This window comes from Brachionichthys hirsutus, chromosome 9 (genome assembly GCF_040956055.1).
Source record: "Brachionichthys hirsutus isolate HB-005 chromosome 9, CSIRO-AGI_Bhir_v1, whole genome shotgun sequence".
Classification (NCBI taxonomy): domain Eukaryota; kingdom Metazoa; phylum Chordata; class Actinopteri; order Lophiiformes; family Brachionichthyidae; genus Brachionichthys; species Brachionichthys hirsutus.
In genome coordinates this window covers 10120898-10148251 of record NC_090905.1, presented here as the reverse complement: position 1 = coordinate 10148251, position 27354 = coordinate 10120898, and the positions used below count along the sequence as shown (strand labels likewise).

At 40.8% G+C, this 27354-nt stretch overlaps 1 protein-coding gene across 1 annotated transcript; it reads left to right on the top strand.

Moving 5' to 3' along the window:
- Window positions 1-1017: 1017 nt before the first annotated feature.
- On the top strand, window positions 1018-23926 carry usp13 (ubiquitin specific peptidase 13). The gene is made up of 22 exons (XM_068743061.1): window positions 1018-1141; window positions 2841-2966; window positions 4707-4767; window positions 6246-6367; window positions 6965-7107; window positions 7617-7801; window positions 8382-8479; window positions 8573-8763; window positions 9404-9475; window positions 10318-10411; window positions 11264-11389; window positions 12758-12911; window positions 13261-13435; window positions 13664-13752; window positions 14327-14449; window positions 15691-15714; window positions 16108-16251; window positions 17516-17685; window positions 18887-19079; window positions 19658-19742; window positions 19996-22963; window positions 23679-23926. The coding sequence occupies exons 1-21, from the start codon at window positions 1031-1033 to the stop codon at window positions 20090-20092; spliced, it is 2583 nt and encodes an 860-aa protein (XP_068599162.1). The 5' UTR covers window positions 1018-1030; the 3' UTR covers window positions 20093-22963; window positions 23679-23926.
- Window positions 23927-27354: the final 3428 nt, after the last annotated feature.

The following is a 27354-nucleotide window of genomic DNA, read 5'->3' as shown; positions in this document are numbered from 1 at the left end:
CGAGTCAGCATATTAACCCTGGATGTGGACTTGCTTCTATGGTTCTAACATCTCAGTCCAACTGTACGCACAAACTGGTTGATAAGTGATGGACTGGCAACTTGCCTCTCCATCATGCACAAATATCATCCATCCTAACTTATTATTCTCGCCATTATTAAGTTCAGACAGTTCAATTATCATCAGAGCCTAACACAGCCTGACCCTTCTGTGGGTTTTAATTTGGCTGGTGTTTGCAGTTGCACAGCCCTGTGGCAAGCTGGATGTGTATAAAAAACTAGAAAATACATATGATGTAAAGTTAATCTTTTAAAGTGCTTTTAATGGTGTCAATGAGAGTAGTTTGTTGTGTGCAAAAAAATAAAATTAGGATAAATAGAAAAGTAACAATACATAATTAAATAGATCTTATGAAGGTGCAATAAAATCACAGCAATCGCTCATGAACATAAAAAAAATATTAAATATGTCTGAAAACTAAATAATTCACAAAACGAAGGAAATCTTAGATTTTGAAATGTACATTTTATTTATTTGGGTTAAAAGCGCATTCAATATGGGACATTCACAACCAATGTTCCCTCTAAGGTGTGCTCGTGCGTAATTACGCACAGCTGATACGAGCTAATAATCCTTTTTATTAATTATACGCCCAAATATGTCCAGTGAAATTATTTACAAATTCAAAAATGCCAATTTAAGGAACATTGAATATATTTGTTGGGCTTTAGTATGATGATATTAAAACTAGCAGGTGGCTTTATAAATCAGCGGTGGGAGGGGCCCTTCTGGTCAAATACACGACGAGCGTCACGACACTCAGCGGTAGACCTGAATTATCTGCACTGATTAAAACTGCTTTTACTAGAAACAAACAAACAACAGCCTCAGCTTTGAGCTCCACGGGCGTCACATCCCGCTGGCTGGAGGAATGTAGAGACGGAGGCGCTTTAAAAATAGCATCCTCTCCTCTGGCATCGCTGCTCCTGCAGCTCCGCGGCACTGCGGTGCGAGAAAGCCGAGTGCGGACATGGCTGCGGACCTGGGAGAGCTGCTCGTCCCGTACATGCCCACCGTCAGGGTCCCCAGGACGGGAGACCGGGTGTTCAAGAGCGAGTGCGCCTTTTCCTTCGACTCTCCCGTAAGTGTCCACGACGCGCACTGGCGCGTTAACACACACACACACACACACACCGAGACACACGAGCGGGGCGTTTGCTGGGGTGGTGGGATGCGCGTTGGGAGATGGTCCGATATAGGAACACGCCTGAATCTGCGCAAAAATGTTCGGTGGAATCAAATAAATAAATAACTGAATGTTGTTTACTTGTCGGGAGGGGGGGGGGCACCCTGTCACGTTTAGGCCGTGTTCCGTATCCAGCCACTGAGAGCCAATTAATTCTAACAGGACACACCTGCGATGAGCCCGGAATCGATTTCTGAAACTGAAACAGCCGCGTCGGGGCGGGGCTGTTGGGCTTTCCTCTTTGCGGTTCGGCTCTGCTCTGACCCGGCTCTTCATAAGCAGCCTGACATGGACTATGTGTCTACTACTCTAAGTGTCAGTGCCCGAACGTTTCCATCATGATATTCTCACAAGTCCATTATTTATTGTGTGTGTGTGTGTGTGTGTGTGTGTGTGTGTGTGTGTGTGTGTGTGTGTGTGTGTGTGTGTGTGTGTGTGTGTGTGTGTGTGTGTGTGTGTGTGTGTGTGTGTGTGTGTGTGTGTGTGTGTGTGTGTGTGTGTGTGTGTGTGTGTGTGTGTGTGTGTGTGTGTGTGTGTGTGTGTGTGTGTGTGTGTGTTTAAACTTGTGGCACTCTAGTTGTGAATTCTCGGTGTACTTATGCAGGTAAAAGTTACAATTCTGTAAGTGAAAAATCATGCAGTGCCTTGTACTAAGGTAATCATGTAGTGTAATGTTTTATTTTTATTTTTGGTCAGTATCCCTGACAGAATATCCTGTTATTCTGTCAAAATACATTATCAATTTTTGCCCTATACTGTCATCTATTTTGCCATTCCTTCTTCTTCCGCCTGATGGGATGTCAAAACACAGAATCTTTTGACTTTCAGGTTCCTTCAATTTGTAAACAAAGATATATTATTAAATATGCGAAACCTTTCTGACTCTTGGCACATTCTGCTTAAAAAGACGAAAGTACTTTCTCAACTGAAACTGTATTTAAAGGTGACTCAGCTGTCTGGAGTTCATCACTTGGCCCTAGGAACGGTTTATTTTTATCCTTGCACTGGTGAAGCTCATATGTCGCTCTGGGCCACTTTATCACAGAGCTAATAAGAGCAGCACAACTTTTAGATTTAAGTTAGATTTAGATGAAAGTTGTTTGATTGTTCAAATGTTGACGTGTTCGCAACACCCGGTATCGGAGTTGCTGGTCACATGTCGATCTCTTTAGAATATGGCAAAATGAGTGAACCTTTCGTGTTCTGTTGTGTTAGATTACGGCCGTCCCGATGCGACACCGGGACGGCCGTCATTGAGTGCCAGCCATTTTCAGCTCAGCTATATGCTGGGCGCCCCAGTTTTCACACATTTCCTCCGATTTTCCAGGCCCCACAGAATATTCTTTACTATGACTATGCAAACCGACCAAATGAAAGTGTCTCTCTTATCAGAAAAAAAGTGTGTTCCTACCATTTTTCGTTCTGGAGTTACTGGTTGTTGAAGAGAGGCAGGTTTCAATGTCAGGGTTGGCAGTGAATGTTTGTGTTTAAAAAACAAACGAATGTCTTTAGACTTGAATGGCACTCAAAGGGTTAATGTAGTAAATGTGCATGTGTGCAGCTGATCGTCGTTACTGTTTGCTTTGCACTGCAGGAGTCCGAGGGAGGACTGTATGTGTGTTTGAACACATTCCTGGGCTTCGGACGAGAACATGTGGAGAGACATTATCGCAAAACGGGACAGAGTGTTTACATGCACATGAAACGGCATGTCAAAGAGGTATGTTTTGCACCTCTCCATTGGTTTTGATGCTGCTCCAGTTCATATAGTGTAAAGGTTTATATACGTAGTTAATCACATTACTAGGGGCTCTGCAAGCAATGATAAAACGGGAGATTAATATTGAAGCTAGAAAAGCAGCTTCAGGTGCTTTAACACTTTATCTTGCTAACAAGTATTGCAAAGATTTAACAAATGGCTTATAACACTCTAATGTTGTTGTAAGCAGATAATAATGTATGAATATCATAACTGTATAAAGTAATGCGTTTCTCAACGCTGCACTCTAGTGTACAGTGGAGGCTGACGTGAAAATACTATTCTCAAATATAGTGCTGCAAAATTGCCTTTATAGCAGTGATGTGTTAGCCATTCTACATTAATATGTGTGTTTAAGGTGGCGGAGCATCCCATTAACACCGCAGGGTTTCAGTTTAAGGGATGTAGCACTGTAAACTACTTTAGATATGGATATGACATTTTTATGTTTAAAAACAACATATTTCTTTCAGATTCTAAACACAAACTCTTGAAATTTTGTGTTTATTAGCATTTGTGTGTGTTCCTCAGTATTGCGGCTGATTATTGATGGATGTTTATGGACTTTGACACATGTCATGTAGGGTGAGGTCATCTATCTCACCACCGAATTTCATCCGGGTCGGATATTATGGAGATTTTTTGAAGAAGGGGGGTGCATGTGCGTTTAGGCCTACAGTACATTTAATATTAGAGATAGAGATTTCTATCAAGAGTCGTCTTGTAGCCGAGTCAATGTCAATGGATTTGTTACCTCCGCCAAGGAGGTTCTGTTTTTGGAGGTGTTTTGATAGGCCACAAATTAAAGGATTAGTGCTGACTAACACAGATTTCATTGACCTCTGCCTTTAGCTGTGAAATGAATTATGAAGTTCGATCTATCTTACTATCCCCCTCAGAATTTCACTTTCTTAGAATCTGTCATGCTGCACAGAAGTTAGTTTTATTGCGTCTTGTAAACTCGATGAACACGAGTCGATTTAAAAACAAGCCCTGTGACAAAAAAAGAAAAAAGGGGAAACAATAAAAGCTTTAGTTGCATCCCTGCTGGCTCTAATTGCTCTCAGATAAGAGCTGCTATTTCCATGCCTGGCTCTGGACAGAAACAGCTGCTTACATTCTGCAGGCTTTTGCGTCTGCTGTTTTTCTCCCATGAGTCCACTTGGTTGCAAGTGTGTCAGCATTCTCTCTCTTTCTGTCGGTCTGTCTGCCGCTGTGTCCTCCCCTGCCGCGGGAACAGGAAGTAGGCACCGGAACGTGATAGGACTGCTATTTAACCATTTGGTGACTGAATATATTTATCTATCAGTCATTTAGAGACTGAGGATCCAACTGGACCTCCGCCTCACTCCGGAGTGGATGAAGTTAGATAGAAAGAGAAAGATGACACACTATGCTGTCAAGGACAAGACCAACGTGTGACTTAGAGCGTGTGGAAACTGATATCAGTCCAAGTCAATGTGGTCAGTTCAAACATGGGTACAGCTTGAGCAGTTTCATTTATCGTTACTTAATTTTGAACATGACATGCAGGGTTTTTCCTTTGCCTTGAAACCTGACCTGGAAAGTAGAACACCCAGGATCTATTCCTACCAAAAGCTTTTTACAGCATTTCACAAAGAGAAACTTTCAATGTACTACACATCTTTTAAATTGGATGAGGGTGCTTTTACCCCCCCCCCTTCCTCCTTTTCCCCACAGAAAGCCACAGGAGCTGCAGGCGGCGCCATCCCCAGACGAAGAAATGGAAAAGTTTTTCTAGGTAAGTTACGTTTGACTCTGTTAGAGGTTGTGGCTGTACAAGCGCTCTTATTTTTTTATATTTTTTTAATTTAACTTTCAAAGGAAATGTGAAAAATTAGTCATTGTAAGTGATTTTCGTATAAAGCATTAATAGATACACTGGTGCGTCAGTGTTTATTTGTACAGGTTATGTTGGGGCTGTCTGAGGTGGAGTTACTTTTCAGATGTGCGGATGATGATGATGATGAATATATTTATTAGATAGAATGTTAGAGTACAAGTACAGTCACACAGTAGCATGTATTACAGTACAAATAAGGTCAAGAACAGAGACAGCCTAAATACCTTCTTTCTAACGTCCACATCCACCCGGGGACCCAGACTGTTTTGTGTTGTTGATTGTTGCACTGTGGTGACTCACCAGCTGCCCCCTCAGCTGGCCTCTACCCAAAGCATCGGATATTTCCTATGATGATAACTCCCGTCGTGCTCCAAATTTAGCCCATTTATTTGTATATGTGGTTGGTAACTGTTCTAAATCAAAGCCTGGCCTCCTTTCTTCCTCCTCCCCCCTGCACGATGTGGCGAGGGGGGTGGCCAGTCCTCAGCCTCTCAGCTGCCACCACCTGTCAACCTCCGCTGGAGGCTGGCACGCTTCCATTGCAGCTATGACGCTGCTTGGAGAGACCGGGTCTCTGTCCCTCCTTTTCACCATCTCACCCTCACAGCTGGCCCTCTCCATACTAGACCAGTGATCTAAGCAGGCCGCTAGCTGTCCACAGTACATGGTACCATGAAATCGGTTGACACTACAACAATGTCAGGGATAACCAATTTGCCAAGAGTTATTACATGACCTTTGGCTAAATTGGACGATGGCTCTCTCCAGATTTCACTTCTCTATGATTTTGAGTTCAGATGACTTTTTAGATTGTGTTAATATTCCACTGACTGAACAAAGCTTATAATTGTGGCAATAAAAAAAGTATGCTTTTTTGAATTGGTTACAAAGAAGTAACCCCAGTTACTACTTTGAGATGATTTGAAGACTTGAACAAATGGTTTAATTATAATCTTGTTTCATTGATTCCTTGTTGGACAATTAAAGGTCAGAATATTATGAAAATGATCTATCACAAGTTCCTGTAGCTCAACGTGATTTCTTTTTGACAACCCTTGACAAATTGACTACCGTAAATGTCTTTGGGGTTTTGGCTGAATGTCATCAGCATGCAAAGCCTCAGTGCTGCTCAGTAAGTTTGTAACTTGGTGATAGCAGTGTGTGATAAATTCCCAAATATAGCTCCATGAATTGTGCATCAACGTGATTGTTGTATGAAGTCACCCGGTCACTGTAGTAAAAATACTGGTCACCTTCAGAATGGCGTTGCAGATAAATAAACTAATCTAGAACATGAGCTCAAACATACATTTGAAAGTTGCACCTCTGCCATGGCGTCACAGCAGCTGATTGGATGTTCACTTCCTGCCCTGCAGACTTGGAACTCAACCGAGATTTTAACGGCGAGGACTATGAATATGAAGACGAGGCCAAGCTCGTCATTTTTCCAGACCACTTCGAGATACCTTTACCAAATATCGAAGAATTGCCCGCTTTGGTCAGTGAGTTTCTAGTGCATGGTTTTTGTGTGTTTCCATGCATGTCCGTGGGAGTGTGCACTCAGTAAGTCCACAGGCACCAAGCACTTGGGTCAGGCTCTCTTAGCTCAGTTTGAATCCCTTGATTTGCCCTCACCTTTTGGTAGCTGCTTATTTTACCAAAGAGTTTTTTATGCCTAGAAAAGTCTCTGGGAAACTCCTGTACGAGGTTAGCGCCTGTATCACTCCTTGTACAGAGCATCATGTGCTTCAGCATGGAACGGGGCTAGGTTTTTAGCATGTTATAGCTATTTAAAATATATATATATATATATTTTATGCATGTGTCATTAATGGTTGTGGTGTACACATTGTAGTATTATTGGTGATTTTCCATCTTGTTTTAAATGCTTTGCACGTCTTGAATCTTCACTGCAGAACCAATATAGTTCCAGTCTCACTCGCACTATCAGGGCTGGATCACCTTTTTTATGTTGCACAATTTTACAATGCACTGCATAGTTGATTAGTTATGCTTTATGCTATAGATGACCTTTTATTTAAGCTGCATGGATAGATATGGAACATGATTGTTTTTATATACATCTGATGTTCAGGTGACCATCGCCTGTGATGCCGTTCTCAATGCACCTTCAGCTTACAAGAAGCAGGAGCCTGAATCCTGGGAGGAAGAGATCCAGGTGTCCAGACATGCCAGGAGCCTCAGACAGCTCGATAACGGAGTCCGGATTCCACCCAGGTAGGAAAGGCACACTAACACTCCTTCGTACAGTGGGATTTACACTTCTGGAAGGCAAGAAGCCACTCGGGACTAGATTCTAGTTCTTTCTCAGAGTTCAGCTTTTGAAACATCTTCAAGGTTTTTCCTTCATCATTGTTTGCTACTGTGGGATAACTTCTCCGATGGTTAAAGTTGAAAATAAGTAAAAGTTATTTCTAATTTTTGACACAGTTCATTAGATTTTTGCATCATATTTAACGATTATATTGCTAACGGTCAGCGCTGCTTCTTGCTGTCCTGGGGAAAGTACTTTTGGGATGATGGATAAGTGTTCTGGTTTATATAATGTGATAATTGTCACACTCCTCTCTGGGTTTCTCCTGAGCAGCTCAAACTTTTATGATCTTTTATCAAATCAGTTTAAAGCTTAACAAAAACTCTCCTTCCCTCCATCATCTTCCCTGTGTTGTTTACGGTGTTTTTAGACATCCAGATGAATCTCTGTTTTGGTTTGTTTTTTTGTCAAGTGGCTGGAAGTGCCAGAAGTGTGAGATGAGAGAGAACCTGTGGCTGAACCTGACGGATGGAGCGGTTCTCTGTGGGAAGTGGTTCTTCGATGGGAGCGGAGGAAACGGCCATGCTCTAGAGCGCTACAGAGAAACCAGCTACCCCCTGGCTGTCAAACTGGACACCATCACCCCAGATGGAGCAGGTCTAAAATGCATTACATCATTCTCTAAATTTGAGTTGAGTGTTTTAGTGATCAGGAGTCCTTCTAAATTGTTTTCATTTTACTGAAGAAAGGTTTCAAGTATTGATATATTTATCCAGCATAAGCATCTCAAACAATTGAAAGCAGTTGCTGGCAATGAAATCCTTGTTCTCAGTTTCCTATAACAATACTTAATGTATTCAAAGAAAACCAAGCAAATGGAAGAGGAATAAGGAAATTCAAGACTTAAAATACTGTAGGAATGAAAGAATGTGTTAAAATCCAGATAAAACTTGGATCCAACATTGTGTATTAGTGTGTTTTAATTACCTTTTTATATAATTTTTAAGTTTATATACACTGAGCTACCGGATTGGATGCAGCACTGAAATGCAGTCTTACTTCTGTAATGAAGTTGAAGTTTTCATTTTAATTGACACTTTGTAAGAATTTAAATTGTGTGCATTAATGTCTGTAAATATGGCACCACTTACCTGGTAGTGGCGCAGAATTACTGACAAGCACTTTACAGGTAGAAAATTGTGATAAGAACATTGGACCTGTCATGTTTTGGGTTCAGACGTCTACTCATTTGAGGAGGAGGAAGCCGTGTTGGACCCCCAAATAGCCGAGCACTTGTCACACTTTGGAATAGACATGCTACAGATGCAGAAAAGAGTAAGTTGTCTCGACTGTAAACAAACCAAGCAAAAAAAGCAACGTGTAAGACTTCCACGGTAAAGGTTTCACACCGGGTTCCGTCCCCTTCAGACAGAGAATGGCCACCACACAGACAACAACTCCCGACCTCGGATCAGTGAATGGGAGGTGATCCAGGAGTCTGGCATGAAGCTGAAGGCGGTTTTTGGTTCTGGTTACACAGGCATCAAAAATCTGGGCAACAGCTGCTACCTCAGCGCAGTGGTGCAGGTCCTCTTTAGCATCCCAGACTTCCAAAGGATGTAAGTCCACTGTGATGGAGCCTGTGTTTTGTCGGTGCTCATTGCATCGGTAACGGTCACATCTGCAATCGGCCATTGATGCTGAAAGTTACACACAGGCTCTGGAGCAACATGATGACATACCTGTTTATTCCAACAAAATGGTTAAGCCACGTTCAGGTGTCCCACAAAGGCGAGGTATCAGAGTAGAATCAATGAATTATAAAGCATCAAATACGGGAACAGAGGCCAAAGCACGAAGAGTTTACTTTAAAAGATGATCTTCAAATGCCTATAACGGTGTGTATATATATATAATATCACGTCTTTGTGCAGTATTTAGATACATTCAGGTTAAAATAGATTTTTAAATTGTCACATTCTGTTTTTAATGATATTTACATTAATGCTTTTTTTTAGGTTTATAATACTAATTTAGTTAAAAATAATTTAATTTCCATGTTTTTGTTCGTTTGTTTATGACAATTTGTTACCGTCTATTGTCTAGCTAAGAAATAAATGCAGCGTAACATAAAATGTATTTTCCTCAGTATCTAAATGACTAATATGGCGACAGCAGATGTGAAACATCGTTTCAGTGTCGCCTTTCCTCGGGTCATGTGACTGTATATGACTCATATGTGACCTTTTTGATATTTAGGTATGCGGGTAATCTTCAGAGGATATTTGACTATTCACCTCTTGATCCCAGCCAGGACTTTGCTACACAGATGTAAGTGACTCTGCTGTTGCCGGGCATAATGCGCAGTGTTCATAATACTCAAAACGTCAGTGTTAAATTTGTGTTTTTGTTATCAAATGCTGAAAAATCTCTATATTGCAAAGCTGAAGTTTAATATGGTGAAGACTTTTTTTGGGGGGGTGGGGTCTCCCCATATGTTCCGGTAAATAATCCTTGTGTATTTTTTCATGTAAGCCGGTATATGCTGCACCCATGATGAAAGGCTAGGACATGCGATGGCTATCAGTTTCATACGTGACAGTGCCTCACATAGCCAGAGAAACATATCCATCACTGTATGACCCCTCTCTTAAAAGCCCTGTAGTCAGATCAGAAGTTTTAAATTGGCTAAGATTAATCTAAATAAAATAAATTCAATTTAATTAATACAGGCAATTCTGTATTGCTTTAAAAGCAGTATTTTGCTCGGACTTGCAATTGGTAGCTGCTATATTGTGAAACCGGTTCTTCCCAAATTGATGACATTTGAAAGGCATTAAATGTTTTAATTGATGCATCCTTTATAGTCTTATTAGTTTAAATCAATCTTAATTTGTATTCTTGTACAATAATCATCAAATACAGTGGCTAGCTGACTATTTAATCTATTCACTGTTACAGAGCCTTGACCTGCTCATTTTTTGTCCGATTTTCCTGAAAGGGCAGCCATTGTTGAACAGACCTCGTCTACGGCTTGCAGTTTTTAAAATAATTGGTCTCACAAGTTAGACCATTCCTTGAAGACGGGTCATACTAGGAACACCAATAAACCCAAAACAAAACTCAGACTGTTGGTGTGCTTTAGTGTTTACGGCTTTGGATTTGTCCGACAGGGCTAAACTGGGACACGGACTGCTCTCAGGCCAGTACGCCAAACCACCCATGAAATCTGAGCTCATTGAACAGGTGATGAAAGAAGAATACAAGGTATTAAACTGGGTATGTCGACCTCCCCAACTGGTCCATAACCAACAGAAGCACGCTGATACTCGGTGGTAGCAAAATGAGTTCATTTATTACCAGACTGTAAGTTACATGTTCATAATGTGACATATTATGTGATATTTCTCCATTAATATTCTTTAGTTTTCTTTTTCCTTTAGCCTGAAAATAGCTGCTAGCTGCAGTCCCAAATCTGAAACTGTCTGCTTACGTGGGCAAGTTTCACTTGCTTTGAGTTCCACCTGCTTGCTGCTTATGATTCTGATCAATATGAGCTGTGCTCCATTATTTTGTGCTTCCTGCAATCTTCTTATTTCTCAAACAGAATATTGATAAATTCAGCTGTTTATTTTTGTGCTTTGCTTTGCCAGTTGAAATGCACATTATATGAAATCATCTAGTAGACAGTTGCCTGAAGAGGAAAATCATTAGTGCATAATGGGCCTCTGCTGTAGGTCTGTAAGCTGCAGACTTCTTTTCGGCCTCATCAGCCACAGTAATTGATATGGCAGAGCTGTGATCCTGCACTTCCTACACATGTGATGATGTTGTCAGATTTTGATGCATGCTGACAGGTGGGCAGGATATTTGGGCCTTGATGGGGCATGCTGGGACCAGTTTGAACTGGGGAAATATTATTCATTCCCGTTATATATTCCCATTAAAATGGATGTTTAAATTTATTTAGTTTATATATGTTCAGGATTTAACAGATTACATGAAATAAATTTGCATGGATAATTTCAGTAGCACCCCCCGAAGGCATCAGAATGGAGACTTTTATGCTTTTCTCTGAGACAGTCTGTCTGTGTGACATTTTAAATGTTGTCTTTTCAGCACCAGCAAAAGGGAATCTCTCCACGCATGCTGAAAGCCCTGGTCAGCAGGGGGCATCCAGAGTTTTCCTCCAACAGACAACAGGATGCCCACGAGTTTTTCCTGCATATAATTAACCTGGTGGATGTGAGTGATGATAAAACCCGGTGCAGGTCACATAGCAGTTGAAATGTACATTAGACAATTAAAAATGAGCTTTTAACTCGATCCAATTCTCGTTAAGGTCTCTCTGCTGTTGTTTGTGTTTACACATTTGCTGTAGTCCATTTTAGCAACGTGATAAATGTTTTATAATTCATCCTATTCTGCCTGAGCCCTCACTCAGACTTTCTCTACGTCAAGATAGACAAATGCGTAAAACTTACCACTGCTCTATTTTTTTTCTTATTATCTATGGAAACTCTTAGGCTTGAAGTTAGCTTCTTGGAAAAAGGCCCAGGCTGCCCCCAGATTCGACTGGCTTCTACAGCTGTCTGTAAACCCGTTTCTAATATAGCTGTCCAGACATTAATAAAGTGACTAAAGCTGTCGCCGACGGCAACATTTTCCCCTTTCTGTATCAGCCTGGATACTTGGTCTGAATAAAATTCTAACTTATCCCTGTGGCTCCTCAGAATAGATTCAGAAATGCTGCGGTGCTTGTTGCCGTGCCAGTTGCGATGCCATCCTTCATCACTGTCTTCAAATAAACGCAGTGTAAACTTCAGTGACCCCTCCTGTTCATAGAAGACACACAGTGGCTCAGTGGCGATGATTAATCTGACTGTGGTTAGGAAAAGATGTAACACTGTCAGGTATGAAGGGTACGGTTAATTGAGGTGGTTTCTAAATTAAATGGTTGCATCAGAATTATGCCTGAATGTATTAAGAGAGCTGAATCAAACAGCAGTTCCATCAAGCTCATTCCAGAAGAGGGTGCAAAGAGCTTATGGACAGAGATGCATGTCATTTATTAAATTAACATGAGATGATGCAGGTGTGAAGCAGTAGTGCAATTACATTTGTTTAGGAGTTGAGTCAAAGTGAATACTTTAAAAAAAATATTTAGCCTTTGGACAGGGGTTCTCAAATGGGATTGCAACATCTCCTGGGTGTGCATAACTTTTAGGGGTTATGAAATCTGTGATTATACAATTTAGCAAAAATAATGAAAACATTGAAATATTTATTTTTTACTTTGCCAATGCCTTTTAAAACACAGCTTAAAAGCCACCGGCTTATTAGTAGCCTAATAAATAGAATTGATGGTGCAGGGCATCAAGTAAAAAAATAAATAAAACCATTCTGGTATCAATATTTCATTTGACCCATTTAATGAATAGAATAATCAAAAAACAAAACATCAAAGAAGCAAAAGATCCAACATTTAATCAGCGTTGGATCCAATCACCTTGCTCAATACTAACATAACAGCATAATATCATGGAATGCTTTTGTGATGGATTCAAACTTTCCTCACCTCATCATCCTTTTTGTTGTATAATATGTTCACAGAGGAACAGCACAGGCTCTGAGAATCCTAGTGACGTCTTCCGCTTCCTGGTGGAGGAGCGAACTCAGTGCTGCCAGACACGCCGGGTTCGTTACACTCAGCGGGTCGACTGCTGCATCCAGCTGCCCGCCCCCATGGAGGCAGCCACCAATCGAGGTGGAGGAGCCACCACACACACACACACACACGCACACATAGACGTTCTCAGCATGCTTCTGGTGGGTGCAGCTGGTGTGATGCTGGGCTCAGGTGGCTGACGCTGCTGGGAGCATCAGCAGGTCCTCCTCTGAAAAGGCACAAAAGGTCTTGACTGTAGTTTAGAGTGAAAAGGGGTTTTAGTCTTCAGCATCAGTACTGCAATCGCATGCTGTTTAAAGCATAGGCAGAAAATCTGTCATCTAAAGTATGGAACCCTTACCTGAAAGTGAACTTTCACTGATATTTTAAAAGAAAATATTTTGAGTGTGATTCAATCAGCTCATAGTTTCTGTTTTTATTTGATTAGAGGAGCTGCTGGCATACGAGGTCAAGCGGAGAGACGCTGAGGAGAACATGCGGGCTCCACCAGAGCCAGTGCGGGCGCAGATCCCATTCACCGCGTGTCTGCAGGCTTTCACAGAGCCGGAGAACGTTCCCGACTTCTGGAGCTCAGCACTGCAGGCCAAGTCAGCTGGGATCAAGTAAGCAAAGGATCACCTGTTTCTGGGTCTGGAATGACTATCCTTTACCTTCTTATAAAAATACATTTTATTTTATTGCTTTCTACATTGTAAACACATTCTGAATGCATCAAAATTATTCAAGCTATAAATAACTCAAAATATGTTTTAGATTTTAGATTCCTCAGAGTAGCCACGCTTTTCTTTGACATTCCTTTGGATTCCCTCTTTCTTATTTTTCCTCCACAGAACCTCCCGTTTTGCCTCCTTTCCAGAGTATCTGGTTTTGCAGATCAAGAAATTCACATTTGGGGTTGACTGGGTGCCAAAGAAACTCGGTACACCCTTCAATATTGTAAATGCTGATTGATATTTGTAGTGACTAAAGGTTTGCCCAGCAGAGGGCAGTATCAATCTGCAGGTCACAAATCGCGTATCTGAGAGTGGAAAATGCTGCTCAAGTCCTTTTTTATTCGACTAATGAACAGCTTCATGTGCAACAGTCATAAAAAGCCCAAATCAATCAAGGACGACTTGAATGGCTTTTAACAGTTTAAAGTATTTAATAGTTCCAGTGATGTGATAAAGGCTATGCAGTGGGTAATGTATACCAACTTGTATTTATACTTTATAACAACTTTATGAATCATGAGTTCAAGTTGAACGATCAGTATTATATTTTGTTATTTGAGGCCCAGCTGCAGGTTTATGTTTCGTTCATCACCACTGTCAGATCTAGCAGAGACTGGGTTAAAATGAAAAGAAAATGCATGCTGTTTGGGCTCATTCCTCTCGATGCTTTATAGCTGTGGGCCAAGATCAGTGCATTTCCCTCTGTAACCAAATTTACTGCAACCAAATTTAGTCTCGTGTGTCAATGCCGTTAAGATTTGATCGACTCTTCCTGTACAGACTTGGCCATAGACGTTCCGGACTTTCTGGATCTGAATCGAATGCGGGCCACGGGGCTGCAGGCGAGTGAAGAAGAGCTGCCTGACCTCATGCCTCCCATCCTGCTACCTGAAGACACCAGAGGTACAAAACAGGCCCCGTGCATGTCGGAAGGTCTTAAGGTGTACATCGTATCTGCTAACATATGTGTGTGCATGAATTCATCTGTACAATGTGATTACAATTTTGACATTTGCAAAGATAACATTTGGTTCCTTATTCATTTGTGCTGCACGAACGAAAGCAGTCACACCAACCTTTGTCTCTACTTCAGAGGCGTTCTGCTGTTTTCAAATTAGACGGTGTTCCATTTTCTCACTGAGAACTGTCCCCTGGTCACACACACTCCTGACTCACCAATAATAGCCTACAGGAGCTTTTGCATGCTTCCTTAAATGTAAATACCAGCAGTGCGCCTAAGAACTGTGCGAGTGTTTGGCCCTTCGTCTTCATGTTGACAGTCGGCTAATTAATGTTGAAGGTCATTGTTTTCTGTGGGGCGCTGCCGTTACCCAGACAGCCATACATATTTCATCCACTCTAATAATACGAATAAAACGTACGGATTATTGTAGCTTTGTCTCAGCAAATGAGACGATATTCAGCCGATTCCTCCTCGTGATCTGTTAATGCAGTGTTGCTTTGAGTGCTTGCTTAGGTTTGCGTTGGTCCCGAACTGCCACCTGACATTGTTTTCAGGAGAAGGGTGTATTTTTGTGACGGAGACAAATGATCCGTGAAATTGTCTCTAATATGATGCAGTGCTTGAAGCCACCAGAGTGTTCTCTTTAGGCCATACTGTGGAGAGTCGCTCAGTAAAGGCTTGCTCAGGCAATTACTGAAAGGTTGTTGTTTACAGTGTAGCTAAGCTTAATAATGGTTTTATGACAGCTCCTTGTAATGCACTTCACTGAGCTCTCATTAATCTGCTCGAAACTGGTGCGTATTAGGGAGGGAGATGCATTGTTGTTGTCTCGAAAGCTAGTCTATCAGCCCAAAGTGCAAATTGATGTTTCCAGGACTACGTTGTGCGTCTGAGCTCTAACTTTGTCTCTTCATTGTTTGTGAAGTTCAGATGCATCAAGTTATTGGAGTCCTCAAATATTTTCCTAGACATGAAGTGCAAAGAGTTCTCTACCGTCTCACTCGCCAAACATGAAGTTTGAAGTTAACGGTTGCCCTCGTCTGGCTCTGATGTCACCAACATAGAGCTTCCTCTTTTTTGACTTAAAAAAACCCCAAAACCTTACAAACAAAGATAATACACAAATGCAGTGATGAATAGTGTGCTGTCACCTGAATTTTAGTTTCTTTTTCCTTTTCAGACAACTCAATGAGCTCCATAGACTGTGAGTATTTCATTCCCATCTCAGTTCCTACTATGTTAACGAATATGCAACACTTCTAAAAGTTATTGCTGTAGCTGTAAATGTATTTTGGGGACGAGGCAGTCGTGATGAATATCATGTACTGGATTTGTTCAGGTGCTGCAGCTGCTCTTTGTGTCCAAACGTTGTTTTTTCCATGTGGTTTCAGTCAGACCCGTTTCTCTCTGAGATAAATCATCCTCCAATAAAAACCCTCCCCGGGGTCCATTCTCCTCTGCTCTCTTTTTATAATAAGGCCCAGAGAGAGAACCACACCACGGTCGTGTTTGGTTGTTTAAACTAGGAGGCCGCTAGTTCTGCTGAATCGGTACCTGCTCTGTTTTAGTTATTGATGTCGGTTTGTTGTGTCCCCAGCTCCAGAAATAGACGAGGTGGCAGTAATGCAGTTGGCAGAGATGGGCTTTCCACTGGAGGCCTGCAGGAAGGCAGTCTACTACACTGGCAACATGGGCCCTGAAATGGCCTTCAACTGGATAATAGCACACATGGAGGAACCAGGTAAGGGAGGATTCCTGTTCAGTGGAGAAGGATGGAATCCCTTGAAATAATGCAGTCAGACTTTTCAGCAGAGTCCATGAAAATGTCTCACCTGCATCCAAATTCGCAGTAGGTATCTTTATGCTGAAAACTAATCATAAGAAACCAACATTACAGGTTTATCAGTCTGAACCAACTTAAAGAGCCGACCATGAAATTTGCTCACTGAGTTCTAACAAAAAGAGATGCTGCTTCAGACCTCACGCCGTGACATTGTTGTTTATCAAGCCAGTCAGCTCACGTAATCCTTGTGCTTTTCTGTAGCAAGTGTACAAAGCCAAGGCAGGTTTATTTCTATGGGACCTTTCAAACACAAAGGTAATTCAAAATGAGACTTCGCATCTCCAGCTCTTCCGCAGACACAAATCCGAGTCGACTGTCTGACTTTACATCCCTTTGTGTGCTGCAGGTGTTTATCTCTGCTTGTCTGTGCATGACATTGTCACCACAATTGTTTTTTCAGAGCTAGATTTAACTCTTGTAGAGCCGATCAGCATCAGAGATGTTCTCCTGAGGCCCTTTATTCCCCTGCTCGGCTCTAAAAAACATTCACAGTGGAGGAAAATTTAGAGCTGCTCTGTCTGCTGCGTTCAGTCTCTCCCCGCCTGCTCCTTCATCATCTTCGTCTGGCCACCCCACATTTGTACACTTTCATTTCTTTCGCATTATCATCACTTCACCAATTGTTTTCCACAAATAAACATTTTATTTTTATTAATGGAAGTGGCACTGCAAATCATTTAATTGATGAGTATTTAAAACCAAACTACTGTAGTTCCAAAGCACTGTGCAGACAAGGCAAGCAAAGAACGATTGCTATTGGACAAGGCTCGAACAATTGCATGATAATTATCTCAAAGTGCAAACATGGGCTGATCGGACAGCTTTCCTCATGTTGCATCAAAACAGCTGCTGTGGGCTGTAATCTCAGGAGGACATAAGAAAAAGGTGCTGAAGTTGGATTTAATCACAAGTTCAGTCTGAAACCAGTAGAGCATCCATTACAAGAGGAGTCGGCCTTGTTCTTGCGTTCAGGGTCACTTGAAATTAAATCGACTCAATGTGCACAAAATAATTACATTTAGTTTTTAAATTAGGGAGACCTTATTCCACAGTTGTGTTCTAAGTTGAGGATGCTTCCCCCCTCCCAAGACAACTGCTGAAATATTAAAAATTCATTAGCGGGTGACATATCGTTCATTAATTCCTCGTTCTTCCCTCACAGACTTTGCGGAACCTCTCAATCTGCCCTCCATGTTGGATCTTGGTCCGTCCACTAGCGACGGCCCGGTGGCTGCCACCCCACTCGACAACTCGCCACCTGAGGAAAGCATCGCCATCCTCACTTCAATGGGCTTCCCCCGCACTCACAGCATCCACGCTCTCAAAGCCACGGTCAGCCCTCTGCCCACTCTGTTCACTGTTTATTTATTTTTTATTTTTACATCATCTTCTGTGACTTAAACATTCTGCTGCTCACAAATTGATTGCTTTAGTTTAGTGTAATTGCTTTATTGTACGAAAGGCGACCCAGTGTGATGCTCAACATGACTGGAATAACAAAGGAAGGAAAGGTGTCACCACGGCACAGCAGGAGGTTGGCATGAAATTATCTTTTGACTGAAAAGAGGGCAAGGAAAGGCTAGATGAGGAAACCCAAGCTCCGCCAGTAATGAATGGGCTGGGCTGGCCTAGTTTGCTTTCTAAATTGCAGCTTTATTAGGCTCTACATGTCGGCGTGATTAAAGGTGTGAACTAACAGCAGACACGGCTGCTAAGGCAGCCTCTCGGTTTCAGTAAGAGGATCTGACCCTGTTTCCTCATCACACCTGCATCATATGTTCAGTAAAATATTATTATCATTATTTTTAAATGTGATTCTGTGAAAATGCAGCTTCAGCAAATGTATTTTGCACCCTTGTATTGGAATGGCTCCTGATACTCATATTTCAACCCCCCCCAATAGCTCAGCAGACTTTTATTAAGACTCAAAATTGACACCAAACTCTCTCGTTCATGATGCCTTCTGCCACCAGATTGAAATGAAGACAAACTTACTTCCAGTTTTCTTCACTGGAGAAAGCAGGGGGGGGGGGGCTTATGATGTATTATTAGTCTATAACAGCAAGATGTTTTTATCAACCTCCCTGACCTGCTGGAGACAGAAAAAGCAGCCAGCTGCACTCGCAGAAACCAAGATGTCTTCTCCAGGAATCACACTTCTATTTTGGATGGACAACAAATATCCTCAGGGGACATCTGGCACAGCTGGACACCTGTCTGCTTCACAATAAATGAATACTCATTCTGAACTTTTTCAACATTGCCTGTGTCCTTTGAGGAGCTACCTAAATATACAGCATGGGTTGATGGAGAAGAACATTTCTGTCTTATTTTCTCACATTTTTTGAAATTCTTATCCTTCCACAGCAACATGCTGAGTATGATCACAACAATAAAATAGATGTAGATCATCTATTTTTATTACATTTGCACAGCTAACATCTAAAAGTGGTCAAATATGACACATTTCCAGATTGAATCGAATGCCTTTTGTTTGGGATATCATCAAACTTGAGTTGAAACTTGCTTTCAGAACAATAACCTGGAACGAGCACTCGACTGGATCTTCACCCACCCGGAGGAGGAGGAGGAGGGTGATGCCGTTTCTGGCTTGGCTGACACGGAGCCCAACAACAACGCTTTGTCCAACACAAACTCGCACAGCGACTCCACGCTGTCCCCAGACAGGGACGCAACGGGCCCGCGGATTAAAGACGGACCTGGACGTGAGTCTTTAATTTGACAGATTTTATCCAACATTACTGTTGGTACTAATTAATTAACCAGAGCTTGATATCCATTAGTCTTTCATCGATAATCATTGGAATTACCTTTCAGCGGAAGTGAACACAACAAGCATCTCATTTTGCAAGACAAAGCTGTATTCCCTATAAAATAACACGGGGTCAGGAAAAAGTGTCCGACATGTTCTGCCTCCCGATTTTAAATTTCACCTGCATGTTATGAACTGCAGGGTGCCTTGGGCTCCAGATGATGCCTGATGCTGTTACACAATGTGCTCTGGTGCTGCGGGGCACTGACCTGCTCTGCCACACCAACCAGCTCAGTGGCATCAGAAACATGATGCAGAGCTTAATGCTCCTCCCGAATAATGTGTACAAGAGTATTTCATAAAATGATTTCCTTTCTTTTTAAACTGTCTGCTCACAAGTTTATCCAAAAGCCTTCACCTGTATGGAAGCTTTAAGAATATAAAGTGTACGTCCCTTGAGTCTGACTTTTATTACTCTGCTTATTATTTGATCATATATTCTGTATGTGACTTGAGGCTTCTTGTTGTCAGGTTATGAGCTCTTTGCTTTCATCAGCCACATGGGCGCGTCCACCATGTCTGGACATTATGTCTGTCACATCAAAAAGGAGGGGAGGTGAGTCGCATATAGAACCACAATCTTTGTCATTACGGTATGTTGTTAATGTGTGTATTAGTTTAACAATAATATTCTCAGGAAATGGATCTATGAAAAGAATGAGTCTTTTCACCAGAAGTTAAAAATAAAATGTTGAAAAACATCTATTTTTCTAGATGGAATGGGGAAAAAAATAAACTGACCTGTTTCCTCTGATGGCAGTTTAAAAAAAATAAAGAGCAATAACTGTGATTGTTTGTTCTTTCTCTAGGTGGGTAATCTACAATGACCACAAGGTGTGTTTGTCAGAAAGGCCTCCAAAAGACTTGGGCTACATCTACTTTTACCATCGACTGTCTAGCAGTTAAAGTTACCCCCCCCCCCCCCCCCCCCACCACCACCACCCTGCAGCCTTTTAAAGAACCGCTGTCGTTCAGCCCGAAAACTGGCAGACAACTTAAATTACAGCTACAGAGGAAACGAAGGAACGAACTCCTCAGACGTGCTGCTCGCCTCACTGTGATGCCACTCAACGAGCAACGAGGAACGTTGGTGAGAAAAGGAAAGCAATGTGCTTTTAGTGCTTTAAACGTAGATGTCAATGTTCGTGTTTAACAAATGACAGTGTGGATACAGAGGGGACGTGTGCAATTTCTACTTCTGGAGTGCTCCGTACACAAAGATAATGTCACATTCTTCTTGCTGCCTTCAGCCGCTGTGCCAGGGTTTCAAAGGAGTGCTTTTTCTAAGTTTGTGTAAAAAATAGAAGTGCTGAGATGTCTGGGCCTCATTCACTAATAAATGCGTAGAAATGTTCTTACTCTGTGCACAAGTTAAGTGTAGACACAAAATCACTGCTGGATTCATGACACTTTTTTTTTCTCATCCTTGTTAGAATCAGAATCATTCTAAATCTGCATAAACCACACCTGCGAGTGTACTAATTAATGGTTAATTAGTACATTAGAAAATTTGTGGTGTTTATTATATTTAAGTTTTTTTTATAAGTTAATGTAGCTTCAATACGTTGTGCATCTTAGGTAAAATGTTTTTATGTTTTTTTTAGAACTTTGATCCTTAATTATTTCTGCGTATGCATGGTCTAAGGAGGTTCTAAATTTGTTCGCAGAGTAAGAACAAATTCAAGTGAGTGCATAACGTACAACGTACAGCTTGTGAACGAGGCCCAGTGGGAGGACAACAACTCACAAGATTACTGTGCTGCTGCTGGTTTGGCATTTTACACTGGAAAGATTTTCCGTTCATGGAAAGGGGCACCAACACTTAAAGGATTTGGATTGTGTAGCGAGAGATAATTCCACCAAATGGGAGGCAGGTTTCTGACTGAACTGGAGAAGTGACGAATATTGTTAAAAAGAGTAGCTCCTCAGATTTATCCAGGAATGGCCCCTTTTTATTAGAACCAGAGTAGCCTGTCGAGACAAATCACATTCTATGACCCCCAATGTTAAATTGTTTTCTTCTGACTTTACTGATTGTACTGTTTGGACTATATTGATTATGTATAGATTATTATACAGTCAGTTATGCATTGCATTTGAAGCAATATATACACCGCAACCAAATTGACCTTTGAACCGTCTGTATCAAGAAGCTGCACAGTGAGCTTTTTTCCTCCAACATGCACATTCTTGTACTAGTAGACATGCTACTACACTACGTACTACGTGCTGAATGTATCTCCTTGGTGCTCATGGCAACAGTAATGCGTAGAGAACCTCACTGAGCAGAGACAGTGGCTCTTTGCTCTTTATACACTGATATCTACTCAGTGTGTTCAGAATGTACTGGACAGATTTAATGTAGACGGGGTCTTCGGTATATTTGTGAGCGATGACTGTAACAACAGCTCTATATTACAGTCGAAACAATCAACATAGAACTGGACTTAAATGTAGTTGTATCTGCTGCATCGCCCTTTTATTTACACTTGTTGCACTTTTGGGTTGCATATTTTAAAGGGTAGGTCTGAAGATAAACTCTCTAAAGCTTTACAGTGCTTTGCAAATTTAATGGCTTATCGGTTTTTAGTTATCACCTCTCATATTCGAGTACAATCCTTTGCCATTTGTTAATACAGTATAACTGAAAGAACAGACTTCTCTACACGCCTATTAACGTAAAGCCCTGTGGAAGGTGGTGTAGTAATATGATTGTCCTTCTGTAAAGTCACAGGAGTGTCTTTTCCTGAGGGTCAATGTCTTCATGGAAGCTCAGACAAATATCCATCTTGTAGAATGACTCCGCGGTGCTCCCCTTTAACCACACCGTGCCTGAACTTCACTGGTTGATTACATCTCAACCCCTCGTCCTCTTCAGATATGACTTGACAAATTGCTGCACTGTTCGCTGTCTATGCGGTCAGGGAATTGCCTAAGCTCCTATGCAAGCATTGTGTTCCTATTTTTTTGGTCAGAAGTGGAATGTATCCTGCTGTCAGTCCCTCATCAGTGTATTGGTGACAAACATTTCATATAATTACCTTTACTTCTTTCCGATTCATTTTGTTTCTGTGCACCTTTTGTTCTCGCATATACAGGTTACTTTATTGTTGTAGTTGTATCTTGTTTCTGCTTTCCTGCCAGCTTGCTCTCTTTCAAGCCTTTTCTCCACGTTGTTAAAACACAATGATTCAATATGCTACATAAACAGCTTTTCATTGTCGGCGTGTGCACTAGAGGATGACATTTAGTCATTGGGATTGTACCATTGTTGAGTTCTATTCTTTTTCATTTAACTAAATGTCAAAAAAGGTTCTTCATCTGTTTTTATTCTGTTGCATTTCTTTTTGCCAGTTCTGTAGTTTTCCTGAAGGGATTGTTAAGTTGACTTTTGTAATGTATACATTTATCCAAATATTGCTTAGTTGTATGTGAATAGAGTAATGAAAGTATACTCATTGGCACACTGTTTACTTAAGAGGTTTGGATAATTTAATAAACTACACCTTTGTTGAGAATTCGCCTCTTAAAGAGTGATCAAGGAGCTGAAGTCCATATGTACATTTACAGAAAGACCAATGGGGACCAATGCCTTATATATAAAACAGTTTATTTTAAAGGTGCAAATCCTTTACTTGCAATTATACAGGAACTGTATACGGATTATAGTAGGTGTTTCAGTAAATGGGTGACTGTATATAAAGTATAGAATTTAAGTTTGTTCCTAAAAATATTTTATTCGTAAATAATGCATCGATAAATAAACCGGAGCAAACTGTTTTTGTGCGTGTGGCATTAAAGGAGTTAGGAAAGAAATGTCCACATCATGCGCTGGAAATTACGAACCTCAGCCAAGGATGAAGTAAATATAACATTTGTAGATGCTAAATGGAACTTTGCAAGTAATGCAGGGCGACTACCCAATCAATAAACCTCATTAGTTTGTTTGAAAAAGCAATGCCTAATAGATGCAGAGATAGGGAAATAGATACTTAGAAGTACAGTGAATCTGTTACACATCTTAAACAACTTAAAGTGGGACAGGTACAACGGTAAACAGAGGTTCAGCCGGTAGCAGAAGACCTGCAGAAAATATGGTCATACATTCATAAAGAAAAAAAAGCATGTTACATAAAATGCCATTTAAACTTAAATACTTCCATATACCATTTCCGACTGGTTTTCCATCTGACATGATAGTGAAACAGCATTAAACCACTTTCTACATGGCAAATCCTGCAGAAACAATGAAAAACACTGAATGCAGTCATTAAATACAAATACATGAATTTAGCTATGAAGCGTATATTAACAAATATTTAATCTGTTGACTTCTTATTTCACTCCTGCTTGTAATTTTCATTTAACGTATTTCCTTCGCCCAGGGCAGTCATGTGATTGGCTGGAGCTACGAACAACCAGCCAGTCATTCATTTTACAGAGTTGGATAGAGTGGAATAAATGTTTTTTTTTTTTACCTCAAGCAGGAGAGGTTATGATTAACATTATTAGAGTCTTATAAAGTTTCCTAGTAACAGGCTACATTTTGGATTATGTCACACCTTTACCTAAAGCTGAATATTGTATTCTGTGTTCTTCATTCATGATCAATGTGATTATTTAGTTCGTAATGCCTTATTTTTACATCTGCAGATTCCATCTATAAAGCAATATGAGCAAAGCTGTCATGTTTAGTGTACAATATACCATTGGTTTAAAATTTAATAAATGCCACACTAATGAGGCTCTGATGCCTTAGAATAAATATAACATGAAATAAATTAATAGTGGTTTTTTGAATACATGCATAACGACTTATTGACATAATGCTAAGCATCATCAATTGGCAAAGAAACACTTGGTTCTAAAGTCCTACAGAATATACCTATAATTAGTCAGCTCTGTGCCTTACTAGGTCTATGGAAGAAAAACATCTCAGTAGATTATGTATTGAATATAAACATTGCTTTTTTGTCATTGTTATGGAATATAAAAATGCTTTGTAGAAATGTTGCAAGGAAAATTAGGGATATTCCTATGTTTTAATGTATTTCATGCCCACAAATGAAAGCCGCATTCTCAAAAATGAACATGGAGGATTCGACATGCACCCGGCCTGGATCTGTCAGGAGGATGCATTATGCTGGGTCACCTGAGGAGGTACCAGGGTAGGCAGGGCTTACAAAAGCATCGCCAGGCAAACTGTCTCGATGCCCTGCAGCACAACACAAACGACTAAAGTATAAACTTTAAACCAACTATTTAAAGTCTCTTTAAAAAAAATAGGTTTATCATTTTCAATACAACTACACTATCATCAGATGCAAAAGCCTACAGCATCCGAGGGAAACTGGAGTTGCTGACAGAAAAGAACTGCGCGGACAGAGGGCAGAATACGTTGGTCATAATGCAAACATGGAGAAATGCTGACGTGAAGAAAAAGCTTGTGCCTCTCACCAAAAAAGGGGAAGGAAGTATATCTAAGACAGCCTGAGAGTTTGAACTGAAGTTAAAATTAGATGTTCATGAGAGGGAGAGCCCAACATGAAGGCCCGTTCTGTGCCTAACTGGCAGCAGTAGCTCGTATAACGCAGGTGACTGGATGTCGAAAGAAACGACCGCTGGAACAGATGGAGGCGTAGAAGCAAACGAGACAGTCTTCCACCTTGCTGGTGGCTCTGTGTGTGACTGAGGCACTTCGGCTCAGCGAGGCTCACGATGATGCCAACAAACAGGCTGATTTAGCAGGGCTGATATTTGTCAGCGATGTGAAAATGCAAGCGCATTATAAATAGAAGGGCACGCAACAGAGCACATACCTCCGTGAAGACATGCACGCCGAGATGACTTCCCTAATCAATAAATATGAAAGAATCATGGATCCAGCTCTTTATCCGGATCTACTCCAGTATTTTAACAGGTCAAACGCCACATTTTATGAAAATGTGTCAAGTGTGCAATCCTGCTAAAGGCCAGAAGAAATGATGAAATCCTTTGCGTATGTTTGCAGACTGAAAAACAACTTGGATTTAGATTTTGGTGGATTAGTGGGACTGCATAGATGAGTAGGCATTGTCCCAAAGAAAGAAACCACTGCGTTGTGGGGGTATATCCAGAAAAATGTGTGGATTCAGGATTTGTTCCTTAATTGTGAATTCTTTAACACCATTAACACCTTCGTTACAAATTTCAAGGTAGATGAGTAATATAAGTAGAGAGATTTGATCCCTAGCTCCCCTTTACATGTCAAAGCATCCTCGAGCGAGATGCCGACTGATGCTGATGCTGAACACAAATATCTACCTCAGGGGTGGGTCAAATGCAGAAAAAGATTTCCCCAAATAAGTGCACAAGAGAAAAATAAAGTACAGCATACAACTGAGCTCAATGTGTTAAGTAAATAAATCATGATCTATTCAGCAGCCAGGATGTCACTATGCATCTGATCACTACGCCATAGCTTTAGAAAACTAGCAGGCTACGCATTAGGTAGACGCTGCTTGTGTGTGTGTTGTGACTGACCCGTGCTTCTAATCGGAGCAGGAACGCTCTTTTTTTTTTTTTAAATTCTCCAGTTCTCTAATGAAACAGACAGACCATGGCATCACAGCTGCACACACTGGAAGATGAATGGCCCTGGTACTAGCCTCTGCTTTGCCCTGATAACATTCTTTACTAGCACATAATCAACGCTTCCTTTTGGTCAGCTGAGGCAGATGGGGACAAGCTGACAATGCAGAATAGCAACATAAATGATGACCTTTTGCATAGGATCTGAGAATAAAAACCTACTTCTTGTGTTAAACATCAAAATGCTGAGCTATACAGTAGAGTAGGGTATAAAGCATTCATGATGTACACAGGGTGAGTTTACACATCAATGCAACAGGCTTCCCCAAAAAGCCAGTTTTAGGGAAAAGCTTTGCTTTTGAGGTAAATGATCAGGAATAATTCGCTCCTTACAATCATGTCTTCTGCTGTACACGATTTTAACATTTTGTATTGGTCAAATTTGTAGGTGGTTAAATGATAAAATTATTCTTTTTTTTTTTTAGGTGTAGCATTCTGTCCAATGCTTGCATATATATTTGAATCGTGCATGATCACTGAGGCTACATGGTTTAATTAGAATTTAATTAGCTTTGCTGCCCATAAAAGCAAAGATACAAATGGCTGCTTTAGGAAAAAAAAAAAAAGCTCTCTTAGGCTTTGGCTCACAGCTACACATATTTAACCTCTAATGCTTTTATACTCTACTGAGATGAATGCAGTCAGGAAGATAATTGCTACTAAAGCAATCCCAGGTGCTCTTCATATTTTTACTTTCAGCATCTCTACTTGGGATTCTTCACAACAGATCATTTGCCTCCATCTCACCCTGTCCATCACATCATCACCTCTTCCCTGGCAGCTCCATCCTCCTCCTCCTCCCATCCCTTCTGCCCAAACCATCAGAATCTCATCTCTCACATTTCGTCAATGAACCCAGGAGTTGAGGATGAAGCTGGTTATAATAAAGTTTTCAAATGATAAACTTTTAACAAGGCTTTTTTTGTGTGTATTTCTCTGACCAGTCAGCATAAAGGGAACAAAGACAAAAGTAGAAGCCAAAATATAAACCGAACAAACAAATATTAGTGGCTCGAAAAGCTTTCAAGTTCAGAAGCTAAGAATTATTTAATTAAATCGGTCTAAAATGGCTTAGTGTTTTTGTGTTACCATAAAAATCGTATAAATAAATATTTTTCACATGCATTTGGGTAAGGCTTTACAACCTGGCTAGCACATTCCACTTGTGTTGAAGTTAATTGTCTGAAATGCAAAAGGAAAAACTTCAAAAAGTATGTAAATTTTAAACAAGAGTCCATTTATGAAAAATGCTTATTCATGCAGTATCATTATACTCCAATGAAAGAAGATGAAAACAAGCCAGGAACAGAATTTGGATTTCCAGGTCATATGCTACAGTTTTAATAAAGTGCTCACTAAGTCCATTATTCAGGAGGGAAAGGCAGTCTTGAGTCTTTGAAAATAATTGGCTAATGAAACCTTTTTCCTCCTCCCCATCATTTCTTTGCAAGCATGTGAGAGCTCCTGTCTGACACTCAAAATGTCTGCCTGTTTCTCCTGGCTTAGCTCTGTTCCACTGGATGAGTCAGTTTTTAATT